General features: G+C 37.7%; 1 protein-coding gene across 1 annotated transcript in view; it reads left to right on the top strand.

The window, feature by feature from the left end:
* MND1 (meiotic nuclear divisions 1) overlaps positions 1-24,536 on the top strand; it is a 65,553-nt gene that overhangs the window by 5,522 nt on the left and 35,495 nt on the right. The window contains exons 2-4 of the mRNA XM_043567161.1: positions 1,173-1,238; positions 3,133-3,190; positions 6,426-6,574. Of these exons, the coding sequence (XP_043423096.1) occupies positions 1,173-1,238; positions 3,133-3,190; positions 6,426-6,574 (273 nt within the window). The remainder of the gene's footprint in view (positions 1-1,172; positions 1,239-3,132; positions 3,191-6,425; positions 6,575-24,536) is intronic.

Genomic DNA, 24,536 nt, shown 5'->3' with positions numbered 1-24,536 from the left:
TCCAATGGAGGATTTAGTTGCAAGGACTCAGTCTTTGTTTGTTTTTAATGTCTGCTTTTTTAAAGTGGTGTAAAGTGTTTTAAATTTCTTACTTAAACAGTTTATGTTGCCTCATAATCCTGAGTGATTTTTGAGAAAGATTCAGATGACCTAAAAAACATTAGTGTGGTATTCTCTATTAGACATGATTCTCTCTTTTGTTGTTTTCTGTGAATCTTTGCATTGAGGGAATTTGGCTTTTTAAAAAAATTTGGATTTCAGCTTTATATGTTCTAAATACAATATATTATAAAATTGAATTATCAACAGACATTTTAGTTACGTGTTAATTATCTTAATTTTAAATTGGCTAAACTATAGTTACAGAATAGTAGAAACCTTCAGTAGGCTTCCGTTTTCTACTTGGATAGGTTTTTTTCTTCCTCCAGCCTGTCCTCCACAATGCTACTGTATGCCATCTTACTAAAACATAACTCTAATCTTGTCACTCTTCTGCTTTAGAAATTCACCCAGTAGCTTCTCATTGTCTAGAAAGAATAACATACATTCTCTTTGGCTGGACAGTCAGCCTTCCGTGATCTGGCCCCCGACAACCTTTCTCACCTTCTCTGCCACTCCCTCTACATGCACTACGCAGTAACCATCCCTGAGTGCTTGGCTTTCTGATGCATTCCACGTACTTCCATAACATCATGGCTCTGTGTGGTCTGCCCAGGACACCTCACCATTTCTCAACTTGCCAAAATCCTTTTCATCTCTAGCCTTCCTAGATAGCCCTCAACCCTCCCCAATTCTGTACTTGGTAGCAATTTGTGAACGTACTTCCATCATTTATTAGTTACATCTATTTTCTTTGAGAGATTATAAGTCCTTTGAAGGTAAATACAGGGACTTATCATTGGATCATTTGATAAATATCGAATTTCTATAAACTGCCAGGCTCTGTCACAATCACACTTGTTATTTTACTGGCAGCACCTACCACAGGGCTTGGCATATAGTAGTTTAAATGGGTCTTGAGGCCTGGCTCTGAGAGTTATCAAACTCATTGGCAGACAAGACCATAACATTTCAGATGATGTTTCAGATCAAGTTATTTTAGAATGCGGTGTTTTTTTGTTTGTTTTTTGTTTTTTTAATGCAGTTTCTACTTTTTTACTTTTGTGCTTTAGTCAAAGAAAAAGGGACTGAGTGCAGAGGAGAAGAGAGCCCGCATGATGGAAATATTTTTTGAGACGGTGAGTTGTTTTCTCTAAGATTTTTAGTATTTTATGTAATTTTCTTCTTAAGTATATGTCATTCAGTGTTAACTGTACCTTTTTTTATTAAATATCAGTGCTAATCAATTTCCTGAATAGTGGATAAAATTATGCAAACATTTTTAGTTTCTGTGAAGCTATGGAGTATGAAAGAACTCTACCCCAATGTTCACTTCTGTCCAAACTCCTACTACACCACACTGGCACCAAATGATCTTTCTGAAGCATATATTTGATTGTGTCCCCTTTCTGCCTGGGAATAACAGTGATAATTGTTGACATCAGCTGAGTGCTTCCTAGGTGCCAATCATTGCTCTGAGCGCTTGGTGTAGGTTATCTGATTCCATCCTTTTTAATCCTTTGCTATCAGGACTGTTATGATTCTCATTCTACAGATGAGGACATCTGAGACACAGCCTAAGGTACCAGCCCTGGATCTCAAAAAATTAAAGTGGTAGTACCACTAGGATTCAAATCCAGGGAGGATCATCTGATTTTTAGGTTTTAGGCAGTGTTAAATGCTGCCTCTTTGCATTTATAAATCTGACTATCGTGTTACATATCGTAGGCCTCCTTAATTTATTCCAGATATTTGTGTCTGTCACTAACGGGAAATATGTTTGAAGTTTCAGGTCCTAAGTGGTAGAGCCAGGATTTAAATCCAGGCACCTGGCTTTAGAAGCTGGTTTTTTTACCATGTTGCTCAACAGTAGCTTTTTTTTTTTTTCTTCTTCCAGTTCAAGTCCAAATCTTAGACCTACAAAAAACACTAATTTCCTATGTCTTAGCCTAATACTTGATAGGACCTTCAAAGTCTAGTCTGACCACATTCTACTGGCTACTTTCATTATGTACAGATGTGAAGAAGATAAGAGAAAATGGCAAAATAGAATATGAAATTAATAAGGACATTTTCATTTTGATAATTCAGATTCTCAGTAAAACAAGCAAAACACTCTGGGAACCTTTATTTTAAAAACTGCCTTCTAAGTGTAATTTTACTAATGTTACCTCCCTTCAGTGACTTACTAAAAGTCATTGGCAATTCAGAACAGAGTATCATATTAATGATGATGATTAGAAAGATAAATTGATGAAATTTGTATGTGAGGATTATGACTTGTACACAGTTAAAATATTTTTCCTGTGGTCTCAGCAAGAAAAGTAGATTTCATTCTTACTAGGCTGTGGAAGGCTGGGGAGAGTGGTGAGGGTAATTATTTTGTCCTTTATGATATTGTTCATTTTCTCAATATCAAAATTGGCTGTTTCAGATTGAAAACTTTTCAGCCCTGCCTTCAATTAATAACAGCATATTAATGAATGTGAGCAGCTTCCAGAAGTTCACTAGTCACTGAGTTTTTTTTTGTTTTCTTTGTTTTTTTTGAGAGGGAGCGTGCATGCCTGCAAGCTGGGGAGAGGGGCAGAGGGAAAGAGAATCTCAGGTAGACGCCCATCAGTTGTCTGTTTTACTTTTAGTTAAAACTGCTAAATCTGTGACGTACGATGCATGCTAAGCAAATCACTGTTTTCTTAAAATCACAGTGTCAGAGAAGGTGATTATTTCATGTTAAATGATTCATTGTAAGTAGTCTTTATACCTCGATGGGAAGATATTCTTTACATTCTGATCTTCAGTTACTTTAAAGAATTGAATGTTCATGCAAAATTTGTCCCTTTTTAAATTCTGTTGAAGGTATCAAACAAGACAATTGCAGTTTGTTCTGGCTCTAAAATGCTTGATTCTGTCACACTGTTCATTACCAGACACAACTTTTAGTACAAAGTTTTATTAATATAGTTATGGTAAATATGAATATATAGTAGAAAATAAATATATGTTTTTCATCTTTTTTTAAACTCTTTTAAACAGAAAGATGTGTTTCAATTAAAAGACATGGAGAAGATTGCTCCCAAAGAAAAAGGCATTAGTGAGTATCAAAGATGTGTGGAGCCATTTTGTGATACATTGGCCATCTTTTCTGTAACAGTCTTTCACTTAATGAAAACATAAATTTCTACAGGTGAAGAATGTTTATAAAAGTCCTTACATGATGTCTTTGGGCTGTGGCCATGATTCTTGTGTTTGGAATATCTGCTTTAGGAAAATTAAAATGGAATACGCACGCATACCTATACACACATGCATGCACACATTTATTTATTTATAGGTATATTTACTTCAAGAGAAGTAAACATTTCACTTATGTTCTTGTATTTGTTAAATGTGACTTCATATCTTTACATGGTGTAGTGGTTTTCTAAGCTTTTGTAACAAATTACCACAAACTTGGTAGCTTAACACAGTAGAATTTATTCTTTCAAAGTTTGGAAGCCAGAAGTCTAAAATCAGGGTATTGGTAGGGTTGGTTCCTTCTGGAGGTTCTGAAGGAGAATCTGTCTCCTGCTTCTCTCCTGGCTTCTGGTGGCTGTCAGCAGTACTTGGCTTATAGACACATTGTTCTAATCTCTGCCTCTGTTTTTACATAGACTTCCCCTTCATTTTCTCCATTTCTATCTCTTATAAGGACATATGTCATTGGATTTGGGCCATACCACCCTAAAACATGGATGATTTCATCTATGATCCTTAACTGCATCTATACAGACCCTTTTTCCAAATCAGGTCATATTCACAGGATTTGGGGGTTATCTTTTGAAGGGTCACTGTTAAACCCCCTATATATGGTGTGTGTGTGTGTGTGTGTGTGTCTATATATATATACATATATATAGACACACACACATATATATATGTGTATATATATGTATTTAAATCTTATTTTCATTGTATAAGCTATACATGTTTATAAGTAAAAATTGTTCATAAGCCCTCTATTCTGGGATCACCACTGTTAACATTTTGGTGTTATTTTGGTGTCTTATTCTTTGGTTCTATTTGTGTATGTATGTATGTATGTATGTATGTATGTATCTGTCTTTTTTTTTTTTTTTTGAGGGAACTGTCCTGTATATGCAGTTTTGTGTTCATGCATTTTTCATATAACATTATGTCATCTATATTTCATTATGTCATTTGCTTAAAGAATGATGTGGGGTGCCTGGGTGGCTCAGTTGGTTAAGTGGCTGACTCTTGATTTCTGTTCAGGTCATGATCTCACAGTGCATGGGATTGAGCCCCTCGTGGGGCTCTGTGCTGTCAGCCCCAGATTCCCTTTTTTCCTCTGTCTCTCAAAATAAATAAATAAACTTAAAAAAAAAAAAAAGATGCACAACATCTGCATCTCCTAATGTTTCATTCTGTGACCACCCACTATACCCTAATTTGCTTAGCTTGTTACCTTTTGTTGAACACCTAGGTTGTTCACAAACTTTGCTGCTAAAATTAATGTGTAACATACTACCTATGAATTTTTTTCTAAAAACGTGATTTTTTAGGGCAGTTTTAGGGTCACAGAAGAATTGAGTGGAAGGTACAGAGATATCTCATATGCTTCCTGCTCCCCCACATGTAAAGCTTCTCCTGCTGTCAGCATCACTCATCAGTGGTCCGTTTGTTACAGCTGACACATCCTAATCCCCCAAAGTCCATGGTTTGCATTGCATTCTGTGAGTTTGGACAAGTGTATAATGACACGGATCCATCATTATCGTGTCATGCAGAGGATTTTATTACTGCCCTAAAATCTCAATGTGCTCCACCTATTCATCCCTTTCTCTCCTTACCCATACTTTTTTTTCCTCCCCCACATCTCCTATCACTTCATTAGGAAATGCTCCTAGAAATAGAGTGGAAAATAGAGACTTGTGTAGTTTTAGACATTTAATACATATTCTCAAAGTGCCTTCAGGAAAGGCTATTCCAAATTATATTCACATTCATTTCTCAGAATTGTGTTTTCATTTTTAGAATCGTTGACATTTCATTTCACTTCATATTTCTTTACGAGTGAGGTTGGATGTTTTGCACATTCGGTGTCGATTTTTTTTTAAATTTATTGAATCTTTAGTTTTCTAATAGATATTATTATATTTAGGAATCTGTAGAAAAAATTAAAGTGGACATAAAAATATGGATAATTTCTCAGTACAGTTTTACTTAATAGGAAGTAAGAATTATTCATGAATTTCAAATAAAGTCATATTTGACTTTACATTTTTATATGCTACTTTTGAAAACTTTCTGATTTTTTATCTTACCCTTAACCGTAATATTCAGTTTATTGTTTTATTGTTTAATTTTTCACAAGTTTTTTTTTCTTTTGTTAGTTTTCTTAGCAAAGAAGGCAAAACATGTTCATTGTTGGAAAAAATAAGAAAAATGAACAAAAAGAGGAAATAAAAATTGCCTCTTAAAGATAACTTCTGTCACATTAGTGCATATTTTAACTTTATTTGTTTATATTTTATACACTACATTTTGAATGTATATATATATCCATGCCATTAAATATTTTATAACATAAATTTAGTGATTGTATAGTATCCTGTCACAATAAATGCTTTTTTTTTAAAGTTTTTATTTATTTTGAGAGAGAGAGAGAGAGATAGAGAGCTAGTGGAGGAGGGGCTGAGAGACGGAGATAAAATCCCAAGGAGGCTCTGCAGTTTAGCACAGAGCCCAATGCAGGGCTCAAACTCACAAACCGTGAGATCATGACTTGAGCCGAAATCAAGAGTCAGACGCTTAATCGACTATGCCACTCAGGCGCCCCACAATATTACAAGTCCAGTTATTGGACTGGTTTCCAGTTTTTTGCTATTGAAAACAGTGCTTTGACAAGCATCGTTATGCTTGTCTGTCATTTTCTTTGGTTGAATTTAAAATAGTGGAATTTCTACATAAAAGGTATGCATAAATCTAAGGTTTTCAATATATATTGTCATATTCTCTACCCATGATGAGGGTACTCATTACCCTAAATCTTTTATGATATTGTAGTCAAGAAATCATATGTCATTGCTTTATTTTGCTTTCTTCAGTTATTAGTGGGGTTAAACATTTTTGTTTGTTGACTGTGTATATTTTGTTTTTGTTCATTGATGTACTTTTGTTTTTCCATTGTAGTATTTTATTTTTATTTTTAAAAGCTCCTTTGTTAAGTACCCCTTCTGTAATATTTATTGCAGGTATTTTCCTAGTTTTTAGCCTTTTAATTGTATAGGATGTGTCTTAATGTAGTCTTTAAAAATTCTCTCTTTTAGCTGCTATGTCAGTAAAAGAAGTCCTTCAAAGCTTAGTTGATGACGGTATGGTTGACTGTGAGAGGATTGGAACGTCTAATTATTATTGGGCTTTTCCAAGTAAAGCTCTTCATGCAAGGAAACGCAAGCTGGAGGTTCTGGAATCTCAGGTAAGCCACCACACTTAAAAAAATTATAGATTTGCTTTGTAAGAAAAAAAATTGTTTTTATTTAAACTTACGTGGTTTCCGTTAAATTTTTAACATGCATTATTTGATTCAGTCTAGAGATAATCAACATCTCTTTCTTCCAAACAGTACAAGAATCTTAGAATGTTTTAACCTTCATCTTCCCACATCATGATATTATTTTATAATATTTTAGTTCCTTTTAGGGTTACAGAAAAAGGGGTGGGGAGGTACAGAGAGTTCCCAAATATGGTTGACCCTTTAACAACATGGGTTTAAACCTCATGAGTTCACGTATACGTGGATTTTTTTTTTTATACATATGGTACTGTAAATGTATTTTCTTTTTCTTATAGTTATCTACATTTACTTTTCCCTAACTTACTTTATTGTAAGAATACAGTATATGATAGCATACAAAATATGTGTTAATCAACTATTTATGTTATTGGTAAGGCTTCTGGTCAACAGTGGGCTATTAGCAGTTACTTTTTTTTGTTTGTTTTTTTGAGACAGAGAGAGCACTAGTGGGGGGGGGGGGAGAGAGAGAGAGAGAGAGAGAGAGAGAGAAAATTTCAAGCAGATTCCACGTTCAGCACAGAGCCCGATGTGGGGCTGGATCCCATGACCCTTGGATCATGACCTGAGCTGAAACCAAGAGTCGGAGGCTAAATCAACTGAGCCACCCAGGAGTCAAAAGTTATATATGGATTTTTGACTGCATGAGGGTTGCCCCTAACTTCTGCATTGTTCAGTGGTCAGCTGTATAGTTTTCTCCCACCATCTGAAAATGGAGTATTCCTATGAAACTTTTTGTGAGCTAAAATGGTGTGAAGCAAAAAAGCAATTACCATTAACCTATATGGAAAAAATCTTTGAGTGATTCTAGACCCCAAAAGTAACCTTTCTTAGGCTTTTCTGATACCTTAGGGCACATCTTGCTAATGGATGCACAAAATACATCAAAGTAAAGCACAAATGCTCATAGACACAGTTCGATGCTATGGAGCTTGATGCTGACATGCTGAGTATAGTTCCCAGGGAAGGAGCTTGGGGCCACTCTCACTGCTCTGGGTGCACGCTGCCTCTATAAGGGCTTGCTGCAAAATGAATGCTGAACACTCTTTTTGCTTTTTATCTTTTTTTTGTAAAAGCAAAATACCCTTCAGATTTCTCTCAGCAAAAATAGGTACTAATGTAGGTCTTTCATAAAAACAAAGTGGTATAACATGAACTTTTGAAAAATGGGGACACCTGTACCACCCCCTACACCCCACCAAACACAAAATTTCCCCTATTATTTACATTTTGTGTTAGTGTTGTACATGTTATAATTGATGAGTCAGTATTGATCTCTTGTTATTAAAGTCCATACTATATATTAGGGTTCACATTTTATATTGTATATTCTGTGAATTTTGACAAATGCATAAATGTTATATATGCACAATTACAGGATACAGAATGCAGGATTCCAGAATAGTTTCACTGCCCTAAAAATCTCCTGTGCTGGAGTTATCCCTCCATCCTTCCCTCTCCCCTAACTCCTAGCAACCACTGGTATTTTTACTGTTCTGTAGTTTGCCTTTCCCAGAATATGATATTGTTGGAATCGTACAGTCTATAGCCTTTTCAGATTGGCTTCTTTCACTTAGTAATGTATATTTAGGTTTCCTCCGTGTCTTTTGGTGGCTTGATAGCTCTTTTTTTTTTTTTTTTTGATAGCTCATTTCTTTTTATTGCTAAATAATATTCCATTTCATAGTTGTGCTGTAGTTTGTTTATTCGTTCAGCTATTAAAGGAAATTTTGATTGTTTCCAAGAACATGCATTTAGTCTGTACTACAAGATTCCAATACATTTTACTGAAGTATTTTTTTATTCTTTTATGCAACTGAGGGGGTGAATTACCATGTGGAATTTATAGTGTAGGTAAGAAATGGAACTTCAGGGAAATAGGCAATGGACTTGTTTTGGAGTGAGGCGAGGAAGAATTCTGATTCTTGAGAAGATAACAGGACCGGGAAAAGTTAATCAAGAATAGTAAAGGAGGGGGGCGCCTGGGTGGCTCAGTGGGTTAAGCGTCCGACTTCAGCTCAGGTCATGATCTCACGGTTCGTGGGTTTGAGCCCTGCGTTGGGCTCTGTGCTGACAGCTCAGAGCCTGGAGCCTGCTTCAGATTCTGTGTCTCCCTCTCTCTCTGCCTCTCCCCAACTAGCGCTCTGTCTCTGTCTCTCAGAAAATAAAATAAAAACGTTAAAAAAAATTTTTAAAAAAGGAATAGTAAAGGAGGGGTGCCTGGGTGGCTCAGTCAGTTAAGTGTCTGACTCTTGGTTTCAGCTCAGATCATGATCTCATGGTTTCATGAGTTCTGAGCTCTGTGTTGGGCTCTGTGCTGGCAGCATGGAGTCTGCTTGGGATTCTCTGTCTCCCTCTCTCTCTGTCCCTTCCCCACACACACACTCTCTCTCAAAATAAATAAATAAAGTTAAAAAAAAAAAAGAATAGTAAAGGAAATGAATTTATTTCTGTTTGGAGGTAACGTGAGATTACATTTCTTCATAGGAAAATCCTCCTGAAATACCACTATTTAAAATGTTGCTCATCGGGGCGCCTGGGTGGCGCAGTCGGTTGAGTGTCCAACTTCAGCCAGGTCACGATCTCGCGGTCCGGGAGTTCGAGCCCCGCGTCAGGCTCTGGGCTGATGGCTCAGAGGCTGGAGCCTGTTTCCGATTCTGTGTCTCCCTCTCTCTCTGCCCCTCCCCCGTTCATGCTCTGTCTCTCTCTGTCCCAAAAATAAATAAATGTTGAAAAAAAAATTTTTTTTTAAATAAATAAAAAAATAAAATGTTGCTCATGGGTTTAAGAAGGTTAAAGAGTTAGTTTGTAAGGAGCCCTCTGTCAGCCATTGTTTTTAACTATAAGCAATGCATATTAACTCTGGCTGACATTAACAGAAAAGGAATTTGTTGAAAGATACAAGATGGATTTGCAGAATCACTGGGAAGGCTGGAAACCCAGTTCTAAAAGTAGGCAGGAACTGAGGGAAGGTACACAGCCAGACCACAGCCAAAGTCGCACCACGAAACCTGTCTGGTGAGGATTCTGCTGCTCCAGAGCCATGAACACTGCACCTAGCTCTACTGACATTGCTGACCTCAGAAGATGATTCCACTGGTGCTTCTGACTCAGGCTGAAGAACCAGATGTTGCTGCTGCCAAAGAAAAGAAAACAAACATAAAAATCCCTCAAAAAACTTCTGTCCCAGCTACCAGTCACATTTTGTGGAGGTACATGTGATCTGGCCAAGCCTGGGTTACATTCTCACACTCTAGTTGCCAGGGGAACTGGTGAAATAAGTAATTGGGGTGTCTAGTTTCTTTCTTTCTTCTTCTCTCTTTTTTTTTTTAAAGTTTATTTGTTTTGAGAGAGAGAGAGAGAGAGAGAGAGAGAGAGCAGAGGGAGGGGCAGAGAAAGAGAGGGAGAGAGAGAATCCCAAGCAGGCTCTGTGTTATCAGCACAGAGCCCAGTGCAGGGCTCAATCTCCTAAACCTATGGGATCATGACCTGAATCTAAATCAGAGGAGTCAGATGCCTAACTGACTGAGCCACCCAGGCGTCCCATGGAGTTTCCAGTTTTTGTGATGAGAGGTAGCTGCCTCCTATTGGTACCAGCAGTTCCCCAAAATAGGAAGGTAGTTTGAATGCTGAGTAGCACTGTCTCTCCTACCATGATATTTGCAAAATAAATCAGGAGAAAAAAACTGGAAAAGAGTATAGGACTTGGGAGTCAGAATAATAACAACTAAATTATTGAATACCTACTGTCTTCTGTGATAACTATCCTAGGCACTCAGAATCCATTAGTGGGCAAAGAATGGAAGCAGGGAAACCAAGTAGGTTAAGTTATTGAAATAATCCAGCTATGAAATAATGGTGGTTTGGACCAAGGTGGACGAAGCCCACTTATCCTTGCCTTAGCCACAGGCAACCAGTAAGCTATTTTCTGTCTCTTGTAAATTTTCTTGTTCTGGACATTTCATATGAGTGGAATCACAGCATGTGTATCATTCTCAACTGGCTTCTTTAACGTAATGTTTTCCAAGTTTGTCCATGTTGTAGTAGAAGTACTTCATTCCTTTTTATGGCCGAATAATATTCCTTTATATGAATATACCACATTTTGTTTATCCATTCCTCAGTTAATGGCCATTTGGATTGTTTTCACCTTTTGACTGTTAATATGCAATGTTGCTATAAACTTTCATGTACAAGTTTTTGTGTGGACATTTTTTCATTTCTCTTGGGATTTGCTGGGTCATATGACAACACGATTAGTTGTTTGAAGAACTTCCATACTTCTTTCTAATTTGGCTTCACCAGTTTCCATTTTTACAGTGCATGAAGCTTCCAGTTTTACTACATCCTCACTGAAATTTATCATTACCTGGCTTTTTTGACTTTAGCCATCCTAGTGGTTGTGAAGTGGCATCTAGTTACGGTTTTGCTTTCTATTTGCCTGGTGACTAGTGATGTTGAGCATCATTTCATGTGTTTACGGGCCATTTGTATATCTTCCTTAGAGAAATACCTATTCAGATCCTTTACCCATGTTTTATCTTTTAAACGTGATGCCACATTTTTTCCATGCTAGGAAACAACATGCATATTTGTCAGTCAGCAATTTTTTGAAAAGTTAATCATGACAATTAAAACTTTATACAGGGTAATATACTTTCAGGTCTTACTGCATTTTCCTGTCTTCATGGTTTTTTGTTCCTTTATCCTCTTTGAGAATTGCCTTGCTCTTCCTTTCTACTTAGCCAAATTCTAAACATCTCTCTTTTCAGAAACCTTCTCAAGGCCCCATAGCTTATAGTGGGTTTGGCCTTCTCTAAACAAACTGTAATATTTTTGGTTTTACCATGATATAATGTATTGCTTTGGCTCATACTGCTGGTTGCCCATGTAATGAGCACTGCCCCTTTCTTCTTTACTAACAAAACACTTTGTTGAGGCAGCAGTGTGCCTTACTTAAAAAAAAAAAAATCCTCATCTTCCCACACTCCTTTGCAACTAAGGGTGGCAATGGAAAACAGTTCTGATGAGTGAGATATAAGTGGAAGAGTATCTCTGAGGTTTGTAGGAAAGTGTTTACTTTCCTGATAAAGGCAAAACCCCTTCCCCTTCTTTTCCATAGTGGACATGAGATCATATTGTAACCCTACAATAACATGCATTAGGATGGAGACCTGACCCTCAATGTCAGAGCCTGAATAGAAAGGGCTTGGGTCTCTGGTGGCATTTTGAAATGCTGCACTAACCTTGGACTGTCTCACGTCTGGACTGTTTAATCCAGTTTTAGTCAAATGTTCTGTTACTGTAGCTGAATGTGTTCTAAATGGATATAATTGCTTTGAAGACTTTCTTTTATATAAATGTGACTTAGATTTTTTATTAGTTGTCTGTTACTTTGTAACAAACTGTGTACTCCAAAATTTTGTGGCTTAAAGAAACAAACATAGATATTTCACAGTTTCTGTGGATCAGGAATCCAGACATGGTTTAGTTAGGTACATCTGGCTCAGAGTCTCACATGAGGTTATAGTCTGACAGTTGGCTGGGGCTGTGTACTCATCAGAAAGTTCATCTGGGAGAGGATTAACTTCCAAACTCAATCATATAGTTATTGGATTTAGCCCTTTGAAGGCTGTTGGACTGAGGGCCTTAATTCCTTGATAGTTTTTAGGCAGAGGCCTCCCTCATTCCTTATATCCTGGGCTTCTCCATAGGACAGTTCACAGAGCAAGCGTGTGGAGAGTCCAAGGCAGAAGGACACTACTGTGTTTTTTTTGTAACTTAATCTTGGAAGTGACATCTCTTTACATCTGCTGTAGTGTGTTTTAATGAAACAAGTCATTAAATACAGCCCAGTTGCAAGCAGAGATTACAAATGGGCATAAATAGCAAGGGGCAGGGATCATTTTGACCATCTTAGAGGATACATACACAGATTTAAATTTTTTTTTTAACTTTTCATATGTATAAGTCTTCTTGATTAGTTTTTAATTGCTTTATTGAAGAATATTTGACATTCAAAAATTTCTCATATTTAAAGTTTATAAATTGCCAAGTTTTGGCATATGTATACATCCATGAAACCATCACTACAATTAAGGTAATGAGCATATCCTTCATCCCTAAAAGTTTCTTTATTCCCCTTTTTAGTCTTTCTCTCCTGCCCTTCGCTTCTTTGCACTGTTTCCCCTGCCCCCATCCCTAGGCAACCACTGATTTGCTTTCTGTCACTATATTTCCAAGAGTTAGAAAAAATTTTTTAATGTTTATTTTTGAGAGGAGAGAGCGAGTGAGCATGAACAGCAGGGGCAGGGAGGGGAGCGGAAAGAGAGAGAGAGACACACACACAGAATCTGAAGCAGGCTCCAGGCTTTGAGCTGTCAGCACAGAGGCCGATGAGCAGGGCTCGAACTCAAGAGCTGTGAGATCATGTCCTGACCCGAAGTAGGACATTGAACCGACTGAGCCACCCAGGTCCCCCCCCACCTTCTTTTTAATTTTTTAAAAATGGTATTTCTAAGAGTTCTTTATATAAATGGAATCATACAGTAATGTATTCTTTTTCCTGGCTTCTTTTACTGAGCATAATTATTTAAAGATGTATCCATGTTGCTGTCTTATTCATTTATTTTTATTGCTTAGTGGTGTTCCATTGTATGGGTATATGACAGTCTGTTTAGCTGTTGATAGACGTTTGGGGCTTTTGTGTGTTCTAGTTTTGGGCTATTAGAAATAAAGCTGCTATAAATATTTGTGTACAAGCCTTTGTAGGGACATATGTTTTTATTTATATTGGGTAAATACCTAGGAATGGAATGGCTGGATTGTATGTGGCAAGTTTATGTTTAACTTTTTAAGAGATTGCCAAACTGTTTTCTGAAATAGTTGTGCCATTTTACATTCCAGTCAGGAGTGTATGAGAGTTCCTGGTCTCTCCACATCCTTGTCAATACTTGGTATGATACCCATTCTAATAAGTATATAGTGATATTGTGGCTTTTTTCCATTTCCCCAGTGACTAATAATGTTGAGCATCTTTGCATGTGTTTATTTGTCATCCATAAGTCTTCACTGCCAAAGTGTCAGTACAGATCTTTTACTTAAAAAAAAAATTTCTTTTTGCCTTTTTTAAAACTTGGGTTTTTATTATTGAGTTTAGACAATTCTCTGTATATTCTGGGTACAAATCCCCTCCTAGACAAATGTTCTCTGAACTTTTTTTCTACCAGTCTTCAATTTGTCTTCTCATCCTTTTAACTAGTTTTTGAGGAACAGAAGGTTTTAATTTTGTTGAAGGACAGTTTATCAATTTGTTTCTTTATGGTTGGTGTTTTGGGGGTATATCTTACCTTCTTCTGGGCAATTATTTGTGCCTGAAACTGGGCATAACAGGTGCTGATTAAACATTTGTTGGTTGACTTCTTGAGCCAGAGGAACTCTTTACCTTTGAGGAAAAAACAGCCAAATGTACGTTTTTTATTTCTTTGCCTCTGGATTTAGCATAATATCTACTTAGCAAGTGGGGGAGCTTGGCAAGCCTTAAGAGAAGTAAAGAAGAGATCTAGTAAGAATCTCTAGTACAGTGAATCTATTTTCAAAAAGTGAAATTAATATCACTGTTTGTTCTGAGTGTTCGAGGAATAGGATGTTCTCATTAGTTACTGTCAATATATCCCTCTTCCTACAGGTCTGAGAGTTGGCATCAAATGTATTTTGTGACACACCCCTCCCTCCCCACCTCCATTGACAAGTTGGAGGTCAAAGATTAATCTTACACACCTGCTCAGAAATCAGGTCAAGTCAGAGATGTACACCTAGGCAGTAGTCCTATACCCTCTGTTCTAAACACTCCAGAGGTAAACAAAAAACATGATTTTGATGTCATTTGTAAAACGTTGATAGCCCTTGACATTTGCTGTATATAGTTATTAAAAAACAAAAACAAAAAGCCTTAGTGCCTTTTCACTGACCTAAACCTACTTTATTCTTTAACTGAAATTTGAGATGGCACGTCAGTATCATTCTTTGCCCCTCAACCATGGTTCTGGAGATCGCTTATCATTTTAGAGAGGCAATGTGGCTCAATGGAAAGAGAAGTAGTTAGAAATCAGACATGGATTGAAATCACAGCTTTACTTCTTACTGGCTATAGGATCTTGGAAAACTTTCTTTAGCTCTTTAAAGCCTCAGTTTCCCAGTTTGTAAAATAGAGAGTATACTTCAAAGGGTTTGTGATACAGATTAAGTGATGTATGTAAAGCCTGGCGTACTAGGTACTCAGTCTATGGTAGCCAACAGATCCAGCTAAATTAGTACTCATCCACGATATACTGTAAGTTTATTTGGTCAGTCAGAACAAATATTTGAGGGTCTCCTACGTGCAAAACATTTTACAAGATCCTGGAGGTAGTTTGTAGAAGTTAAGATTTGTTCCTTAGAAGAAAGAACTTGTGGGATGCCTGGGTGGCTCAGTTGGTTAAGGTGTCTGACTTTGGCTTACGTCATGATCTCACGGTCTGTGGGTTCAAGCCCCGCGTTGGGCTCTGTGCTGATAGCTCAGAGCCTGGAACCTGCTTCGGATTCTGTGTCTCTCTCTGCCCCAACCCTGCTCTTGCTCTGTCTCTCTCTATCTCTCAAGAATAAATAGACATTAAAAAAAAAAAAAAAAAGAACATGTAACCTGTGCTAAAGTTAAGAGTGAAAGTGTAATATGGCTAGTTTCATGAATGAGTGGTAAGATTAAAAGTGCTGCAAGAGATGGTAGGATTTATATAAAGATAGAAGGTACTTATTTAGTGTAACAGTGAAGCAGATTCCAAATTCAAGGTTGTACTGAAGGATTAGTTTATTTGGCATATTGCCAAAGTGAGAGGTTAACTTCCTTTGAGTTTCTTGTTAAATGACTTCCAGATTAGACAGAGTGAGGGAACTCTAAATTTTCCTCTTTCCTCCCTCCCACTCTTTCTTTCTTTCTTTCTTTCTTTCTTTCTCTCTCTCTCTCATTCATTCATTCATTCATTCATTCTGTTCTGCTTTGGTTCTACCAGTGATTCCAATTATGTGCAGGAATATATTCATCTCTTGAGAATGGACATTCTTGTGGTAGATCTGAAAATTAAATCAGGAAACATTTTTTTCTCTCTTGCCTTTAGGTTATATATATTTATCATTATTAAAGACAGTCTAAAAGCCTCATGGTTATAATTTATGTTTTTCTTTAACATCTTCTAAGATGGCACATAAGCCATCAACTGTTTGGTGTTGCATTAACTGCCTTAACAGATATGACTATATGCCTGCTCTGTGCACACACTGTTCTAAGTTGTTTGGGCAGTATGAAAATAATAGAATGTGTGTTTCATGTTGAATAATTTACACTGTACTTGGTAAGGCAAGATAAATACCTTAAATAGTTAATTAACTTTTTGTGAAAAGACATAATCAACTTTCAGTTTATGTAAGAGTAGTGCCAAATACTATCTTTTCTGTGGGTCCTAGTTATATGAGTTTAGAGGATGTAAGATTTTTATAAATCCAACATACTTAAAAGAGAATTCTTAGAAATGATTATTTTGAGCTGCAGGTTAAGTAGATTTTGATGGATGGAGGGGATTCCCAAGGGGGACCAAGGGGACCACTGATCCTGATGTTGAAATGGCAGCCAAAATTCATTGAGCACTTAGCCAGGTACCATTTGAAGAGTTTGTCTTAGCCCATTCAGGCTGCTATAACAAAATAGTACAGACTAGGGAGCTTATAAACAACAGAAATTTGTTCTCACAGTTCTGGAAACTGCTCAGATAGGAGCACTCTTCGGGTCACCGGCTTCTTATTGTATCCTCACATGGTTTAATTGCTTGGGCACTTTCTGGAGCCTCTTTGTATGGCACTAATCCTATTCTTGAAGGCTCCACCCACATGATGTGAGCACCTCTGAAAGGCCTTACCTACCTAAGGTTATCAGCATTACCTTTGGGGTTAGGATTTCAACATAGGAACTTTGGAGGGAGGACATAAAATTCTTACCATAGCTGAGCTTTTGCATACTTTGTATCGTTTGACTCTAAAACTACTGATTCAAAATGCACACTTTTAAATCTTTTCCCAAAAGGGATACCGTTTCCAAGATGCTTTTGTTTTTGTGTCCATGGCCCTGTCTATCCTTCTAGGACTCCCCATTCTAACTTGAGTATTTCTTTTCTTTGCTGCCATAGCATCCTGAGTGCGTCTCCAGTCCACCACCCTGTGCTGCAGGTGTTAGTTTACCTGACCCTGTCACTTAGCCTGCATCCTCAGGACTCAGCACAGTTCTTGGCATATGACAGGTGTTTGATGAGCGAGTGAGAATTAAAGGAAATGAAGGATATGAAGTTAGTTCTAATGAGACCATTCACTGATACAGAGGATTCCATTAGTGCTGCAACTGGTCTATGAAGCAGTTTTTAACTGATTTTTAAAATTAAGGGGTCAGAATTATGGAAATTATCCTTTTTATTTTTTTTAATTATTTTGCTCTGCTAAGATCTTCCGTAGTTCTTCATCCAAGTTCTGATTTGCAACCCATTTATTTCTAGTGGAAGAGGTCTGGCAGACATGTTTTCTGGGAGCAGTTAAGCATTACATTGGGAAATCCACACTAAGCTGGATTTCGGACACAGCTGGATTTGGGAGGCACTACTAGATTCTCTTATGATAATTTAAAGATCTATTTTTTAAACTAGTTTTTAGAAATGAGTGTATAGAATTCTTTGTTGCCAAAACTGGGTGAATAAAGAGTCAGTTCGCTATTGGGCTGTGTGGACAACTTTGAAATGTTTTTAAATAAAAATAGGCATTATTTGTACTGAAATTCATTCAGTTAAGTAAATGTTTAGTGAATGCTTGCTATGTCAGACATTGTGACTGATGAGAGGGACATAATGATAAATTAGGCAGTTCCTGTCCCCAAGACCTCACAGTGTAGTGAGGACATGCATCACATACATCCACAAATCGTTGCAGGACTGTGTGATATGTGTTCTGCCGAAGAAGATGGTAGTACAAAAAGGGGTGAAAGTTAGTTCTGCTGAAGATAGCCTTTGCAGTTAAGGAAGGAGACATTTAGGTTGGTTCTGGAAAGATGTATGGGAGCTCATGAGGCAGTTGAGGGTGAAGGGCATAGTGAGTACAGAGACCAGGGTGGTAAAGAGTAGACTCCAGACCCAGATTCTTTAGATTCAAATCCAACTTCTTCCATTTACTAGAAATTTCTTTCGCCTCTCTTTTCTCATGTGCGCAATGTTTCCAGTAGTTTCTACTTCATAGGATAGTTGTAACAATTAAATATGTCATATATAACTGCTTATGACAATGACTCATACATAGAATTGCTTTAGCCTTTGTTATTTTTTTGCAAAGACCAGGTGTGTATAGAACTACATAATGTGTATTCTGGCTTACATAGGAATGGTTTTGGCTGAAGAGTCTGGTCCTTAGCATTTATCCAGGGTGGCCTTACCCTAAAATATCAGTGTTGCTGCTTAGTCCTCTGCCTTGCAGCTGCATCTTCTACTCAGGTTGGTGCACCCTCTCTTTTTCTCAAGCATGGTACCCTCACTCCCAGCTAAGTCTCCCAGACCACTGTAGTCTGTAAGAATGAGGGGGAGCTGTTCCAGGCCCACTGTGCTTCAGATGACATAGGCTAGGGTGTTTCTTTGCACCTCTCGTGCTCTGATAGCTGTAGGTGGGTCAGGGTTATCAGAAATCCTCACCGTGTCTAACTTTCTTGCTTGCTTCCCAGACTCTCTTCCTCCTCTCCTACCTTTAATTTGCCATTTGGGAGGACAGAGCAGGACTGGTTTGGGCCAGTCTTGTACTTTTCTGACTTAAAAACCTAGACTTTGAATTCTGAAAAAACAAAACAAAACAAAATCTCATGGTTCCTCTTTGCTACTATTGAAGTTTGTTCATGCTCTATTAGAGCATTTATCACACTCGTATGTGTACATCTCGCTTTCATATTAAGTATGTGTCTCAAACTAAGAGACTTTTTTAAATCTTCAACTTTCTTTCCCCATAACCTAACCCGATATAAGTAGGCACTTAACATTTGAACAAATGAGTGAATGAATGAACACATACAACTGGCCAGCTTCTAAACTGTGTTCTTACCAGCTTTAAAGGTTTCTAAGATGTTTGATAAAGATTACTTTTGTCTGCAAGTAATTGAATATCTGACTAATAGTGGCTTAAATGGAAGTTTATTTTTCTCACATACAGTCCAGAGCTAGGTGTCTCTTAATCTTGATCAATGACTCAGTGGTATCATTGTTGGCATCTTTGTGATCGTCTGGGCTTTTCCATCATGGTCATAAGATGGTTGCCACAGCCCCTCTGTCCTATCTGAAGAATGAAGAGAGGAAAGAGAAGTTGATGGAATGACTGTCTCTCTTAGCAGGAAAACAGGAAAACAAAAGCTTTCCCAGAAGCTCTCCAACAGACTTAGGCTTAATTTTTTATAAGTTGAAGCAGTGTTTCACTGCCACCTCTGGCTGTAGAGGAAATTGGGAGTGGTAATGGGTAAGGGAGGAAGGAGGTTGGAAGTGGACTAGATGAGTCAGTAAACCAACAGGGTTGGCCGCAGGCATAGGAATATAAACAGGACATTATTTTATGGGAGTATAAAGTTCTTTAACTGTAGCATAATTGATCAGATAGTAAAGTGTTCAGTGATAATGTAGTCCATTCTCTACGAATACCTGGGTTATACAGAAAACATTCTGCTTTATCTTTGATTCCCCCTCCCCGCTTAGGCTGCAGGAGTGATGCAGGGCTATAGTATTACAATCAACAAAAAATATTTATGTTTTGATTTTTCCTTGAAATATGGGAATACTTGACCACTTTCTTTTTTGTTGCATAATCATTTTTTTTTTGCTAGTTTTGCTGTACAAATACATTTTCATTGGTACATGTTTATACTTCCATAAATATTGTCTGCCTGAGGTTTTTCCACTTTTTTTTAATGCCAGAGGTTCTTATTTATTTCAGTAATTTTGGGGTTTCTGCTGCATTGAAAGGTTCTTCTTGACCAAAGATACCATTGTATTTTTAATATGTTGTTTCAAAAGATTAACCTTAGCTAAGTATATGCTGTGTAGCTCAAAATATAATTGGTTTTATTATTTTTTTTAAGATACTTCATTTGAAATTGTTCTGGACATTGCTTATTAGTATGTAATATGTTGACAAATTTAGCATATGATACCCAGAGAGGCAGGATTCTCATTGGAAAGCCAGGTTTTGATATCCATGTGACCTAGATTCAACTAGCAATATTGCCATTTACTACCTACTCAAAATTACCTAATGTCTCTGAATCTAGTTTCTTAATCCATAACATAGCAATATTAAAGCCTCCGATGAGATCATGTGTGTACTTCGGGGCCTGGCTTGCTGGAGGCACTCAGTGATAGTACAGCAGTAGGTGACTATGTTTTCTATTTTTTTAAGTTGATTTTGAAGGGGAGAGAGAGCTAGTGAGCAGCGCGGGAGGAGCACAGAGAGAGATTGAGAGAGAGAGAGAGAGAGAGAGAGAGAGAGCGCGCGCAAAGAGAGAGGGAGAGAGAGAATCTCAAACAGGCTCTGCACTGTGAGTACAGGGCTCGAACTCATGAAATGTGAGATCATGACCCAAGCTGAAATTGAGTTGGACACCTAATGCACTGAGCCACCCAAGTGCCCCGTGGGTGACTATTTTGACAGCAGAGAATGAGAATACAGGGAGACTTGCTAGCTCATTGCATTTGTAGTTTGTTGCTCTTGTCATTGTTTTTAAATACATAAAGGAAGAAAAAGGAAAATGACAAAAGAAAATGTAATCACAAACATGGTTTGGAGTGGCATTACTTGCTGCTTTAGTTAGTATTGCCAACTTATATTCAGTTTGTTAAAATGTTAGTTTTTTAGAAGTCAGGACAACTTTCTCTTTTGGTAAAAGTTATATCTACCTCTTTATTGCCAAGGCCTTCTGCCCCTTTGTTAATGAGGAAAGAATAATTCCATTGTTTTCCTGTAGTAAGCCAGAAGATCACCACCTAATGGCATAATCACCTTGTAAACCTTGATAATTATGCCTAAGTAATGTCCCAAAATGGACTCCTTTTAGGAAGTAAAATGCTGAGAAGTCATATATTAAAATCAAGCTAATTTTTCTTAGTGGAAGTTCTTTCTGTCTTATTTGTATTAAACATATATTGTTCATCTGATGTTCAGTAAGGGATAAAAGCCATTACTGGAAGTGTTAATAATTCCATTTTTGATTTATCATTTTTAGTGTCTCTTCCAGATAAGAAGAGACTTTGATTTTTGTGGTATTTGATTTTTTTTAAGCTCATGTTAAATCAAAAACGTAAATACTTGTCAACTTTTTATTTCTTTCTCCTATTTAACAGGTTAAATTACAAAGCTACTTAATATGTGTAGTTCTTAAATAAAACTCCCAGTCTCTCAGAAGTTTTGATATTGCGTTCTGCTCGATGGGAAATTGAGAGCATCGGGTCTTAGCTTTCCTCACTCTCACATGTGGAGATGTCCATTTTGTTGTTCCACGGCTCGCATCCCTACTTTCTTCACCAAGGCCACCTGTGCTTGATCATACCCATGGCAAGTCTCTGTGCTCTCCTTTGGATTCCTCCTTACCAGCTTTCTCTCCCTTTCTGGGATTTTCCAATATCTGAATGTGAAATGTCCTCAGATACAGTGCTGAAAAAGTTTCATCACCCCAGAAGACTCATTTTCTGTCACTGTGATTCATCTGTTCATCTATCCAAGAAGTATTTATTGAGCTTCTGTTCTGGGCCAGCCACCGTTTTGGGTGCTGGGGACATGTGTCCATGAGCAAAACAAAGATTCCTGCCTCTGTAGAGCTCACTTTCTGGTAAAGGGAGACAGACCTCAAACAATAAACACGATTACTAAGCAGACTGTGTATAGTATGAATAGGTGGTAGGTATATGAAAAATATTAAAAGTAGTTCTAGAATTGGGGGGTGGGGTACAGATTTAAAATTGAGTGGTCATAGGAGACCTTATTGAGAAAGCACAATTGGAAGGAGAGGAGGGAGTTAACCTGTGAATATCTTGGGGAGAAACATCCAGAGAAAGAGAGACACTATCCAGAGAAGACAGCCAGTGCAAAGACCTTAAGATCACAGCATAGCCAGTAAGTTTACAAAACATCAAAGAGGCCAGTGTGACTAGAGTAGAGTGAATGAAAATGGACTAGTAGGAACTTAGGTCACAGAGTTAATGAAGGAGGATGGCCATCTGCACTGTTGCGAAGCTTTTACACTAAGTGAAATGGGGAGCCGTTCAGTCCTTCAGCAAATTCTTGTGCTCTTGCTATGTACAGTGATACCATGCTAACTATGCCCTTGTGAATTCATACTTTATTTCAGAAACTAGACCATAAATACATTGTATGTTAATTAACATGTTCAACAACAGAGAAATGAGCAGGCACTATCCTAGCACAGAGAGAGAGAAACTTAATTTGTTTCTTATGCCTGTTGCCTCAATTTTTTCTCCTGGATTTTGCTGCTTCTGGTGCCAGTACTTAATGCTTTCAGTGCCATTTTTCTGGCTTTTTCTCTTCTCATAACCTCTTTCTTCTACCAGTTCTGTTGAGGTTGACTGTCTTATAGAACTCTTTACTTTTGACAATTAAAATCTCTCTGGCTGTTCTACAGTAGTTCCCCCTTATCAGCAGTTTTGCTCTCTACAGTGTCTGGAGGCTGAGGATTCTCCTGATGTGTGGTCAGAAGGTCCTCAGTAGCCTAATGCTATGCCACAGTGTCTATGTCATTCACCTCACTTCATCTCATCACATAGGCATTTTTTCATCTCACATCACAAGAAGAAAGGTGAGTACGGTATAGTAAGGTATTTTGAGAGTGAGAGAGACCTCATTCACATAACTTTTATTATAATACATTTTATAATTGTTTTTTAAAAAAATTTTTAATGTTCATTTGTTTTTGAGACAGAGACAGAGCATGAGTTGGGGGGGGGGAGGGGGCGGCGGGCAGAAAAAGACAGGGAGACACAGAATCCGAAGCAGGCTCCAGGCTCTGAGCTGTCAGCACAGAGCCCGACGCGGGGCTCGAACTCACGGACCGTGAGATCATGACCTGAGCTAAAGTCAGATGCTTAACTGACTGAGCCACCCAGGCACCTCTGTTATAATTGTTTTAGTTTATTATGGTTGTTAATCTCTTACTTTCATTTACTACTGTTTTCTTCTCTCCACTCTCATGTCCTTCAAGATTGATTCTAAAGAATGTTTTCTTCTCCATACTGACTCCCTTAGACAGCAGTTATAATCTGTGTAACTAATATCTGAGCTCTAGAAGAAACTTCGTGTTCTTTCCAGACTTGTATTTTTAACTGAATATGTCTAACAATGTAACAAATGAAGATCATCCTGGGGTCTGTCACTTGCACAATTTTGGTATCTTCACATTGGAAGATTAACTCTGGTTCTGCTGTCTATGTAATCCATCACCAATTATTGTCCATTTTCTTTAGTTAAATATTTTTTGTATTTTCCCTATTTTCATTCCTGTACTAACCCTAGTCTGGTGTTTCCAAACTGTTATCAAGGCCCTGTTTTAGATTCATGACTCTATTATTTCACTCCTATTCCATTTTTTTTTTCATTTTTTCAACCAGAAAGCTAAGTGAAAGCAATAGCTTGTCAAAATTGATGTGAAATAAGTAGTGCTAACACACTCAGTTGATATAAATCTAGGCTTTAAAATAGTACTTCTGTCTCCTAAATTGTAAAGAAAGGTTTGTTTATTCCTTTCACCCGAGTCTCACTTTTGAAGAACTACCATTTAAGACTACCATTCGTGAGACTTTAGCCTGTGTAGCCCCATCTTAAGTATATATATGTTTTCTGTCAAGGTTTTGAAATAGGAAAAAATAACTCCAATTCAGGCAACCACCTTGACAAAGTAGGATCCCCAGGCTGGTCCCCAGCATTCTCTCCTCAGTCCCTCTCCCTTCTTGCTGTGCACACTCCTCTTGGGAAATCTCATCTACTCCTATGGCTTCCATTGCCATCTACAGACCTTTGATTCCCCAGTTCATATTTCCTGCCTGTACCTCTGCACTGAGCTCCACACTTGTGTTTTCAGCTACCTGCTAAACATCTCTCTTTGATGGCAAGTCACATTCAGTAATTTACAGCTCAGTTCATTACCCAAACCTGCTTCTCTGTGTCTTTATAGACTCTGGAGCTACTATCCACTTAGGCACCCAAACCAGGTAGTTATTATCTTAGGGTTTTTTTCTTCCTTTCCTCCATATCCCGCTCATTCTAAACCTCAATTGATACCCCTCAGATCTCTCCTTTCTTCTCCAGACTCACTGCCACTGTTTAGGCTTAGACTTTCATTATCTCTGGCCCAGAATTTTGAATTATTGTCTTCACCAGTCTCCCTGTCTCCAGTCGTCACTTTCTCCTGTGTGCTATAGTAGTTATCTTTAATGTCTTTTGGATGCTTTCCCAATCCTGAATAATAAAGTCCAGATTCCTCAGCCTGACTTTTAGGCTGTCTGTAATCTAGCTCCTGCCACTGACCAGCCTAATAACCTGCTCTTAGCCTTTCGCTAACCATACAGACCAGTTATACCTAATTGTTTACAGCTTCCTAGTGCCACTCATTTTATATCTTTGTGTTTTTACATGCTGTGCCTCGTTGGCTCTTTTTACTAGTTGAACTAACAAACTCCAGCCTGTCCATTAACCAGAGATATATATCCATTAAGACCCACTTTAAGACTCTTTTATTCTAAGTTTTTATCTTTCCTCCTCAGCAGTT

This window comes from Prionailurus bengalensis, chromosome B1 (genome assembly GCF_016509475.1).
Source record: "Prionailurus bengalensis isolate Pbe53 chromosome B1, Fcat_Pben_1.1_paternal_pri, whole genome shotgun sequence".
NCBI classification, from domain to species: Eukaryota; Metazoa; Chordata; class Mammalia; order Carnivora; family Felidae; genus Prionailurus; species Prionailurus bengalensis.
This window is presented reverse-complemented; position numbering and strand designations above follow the sequence as displayed.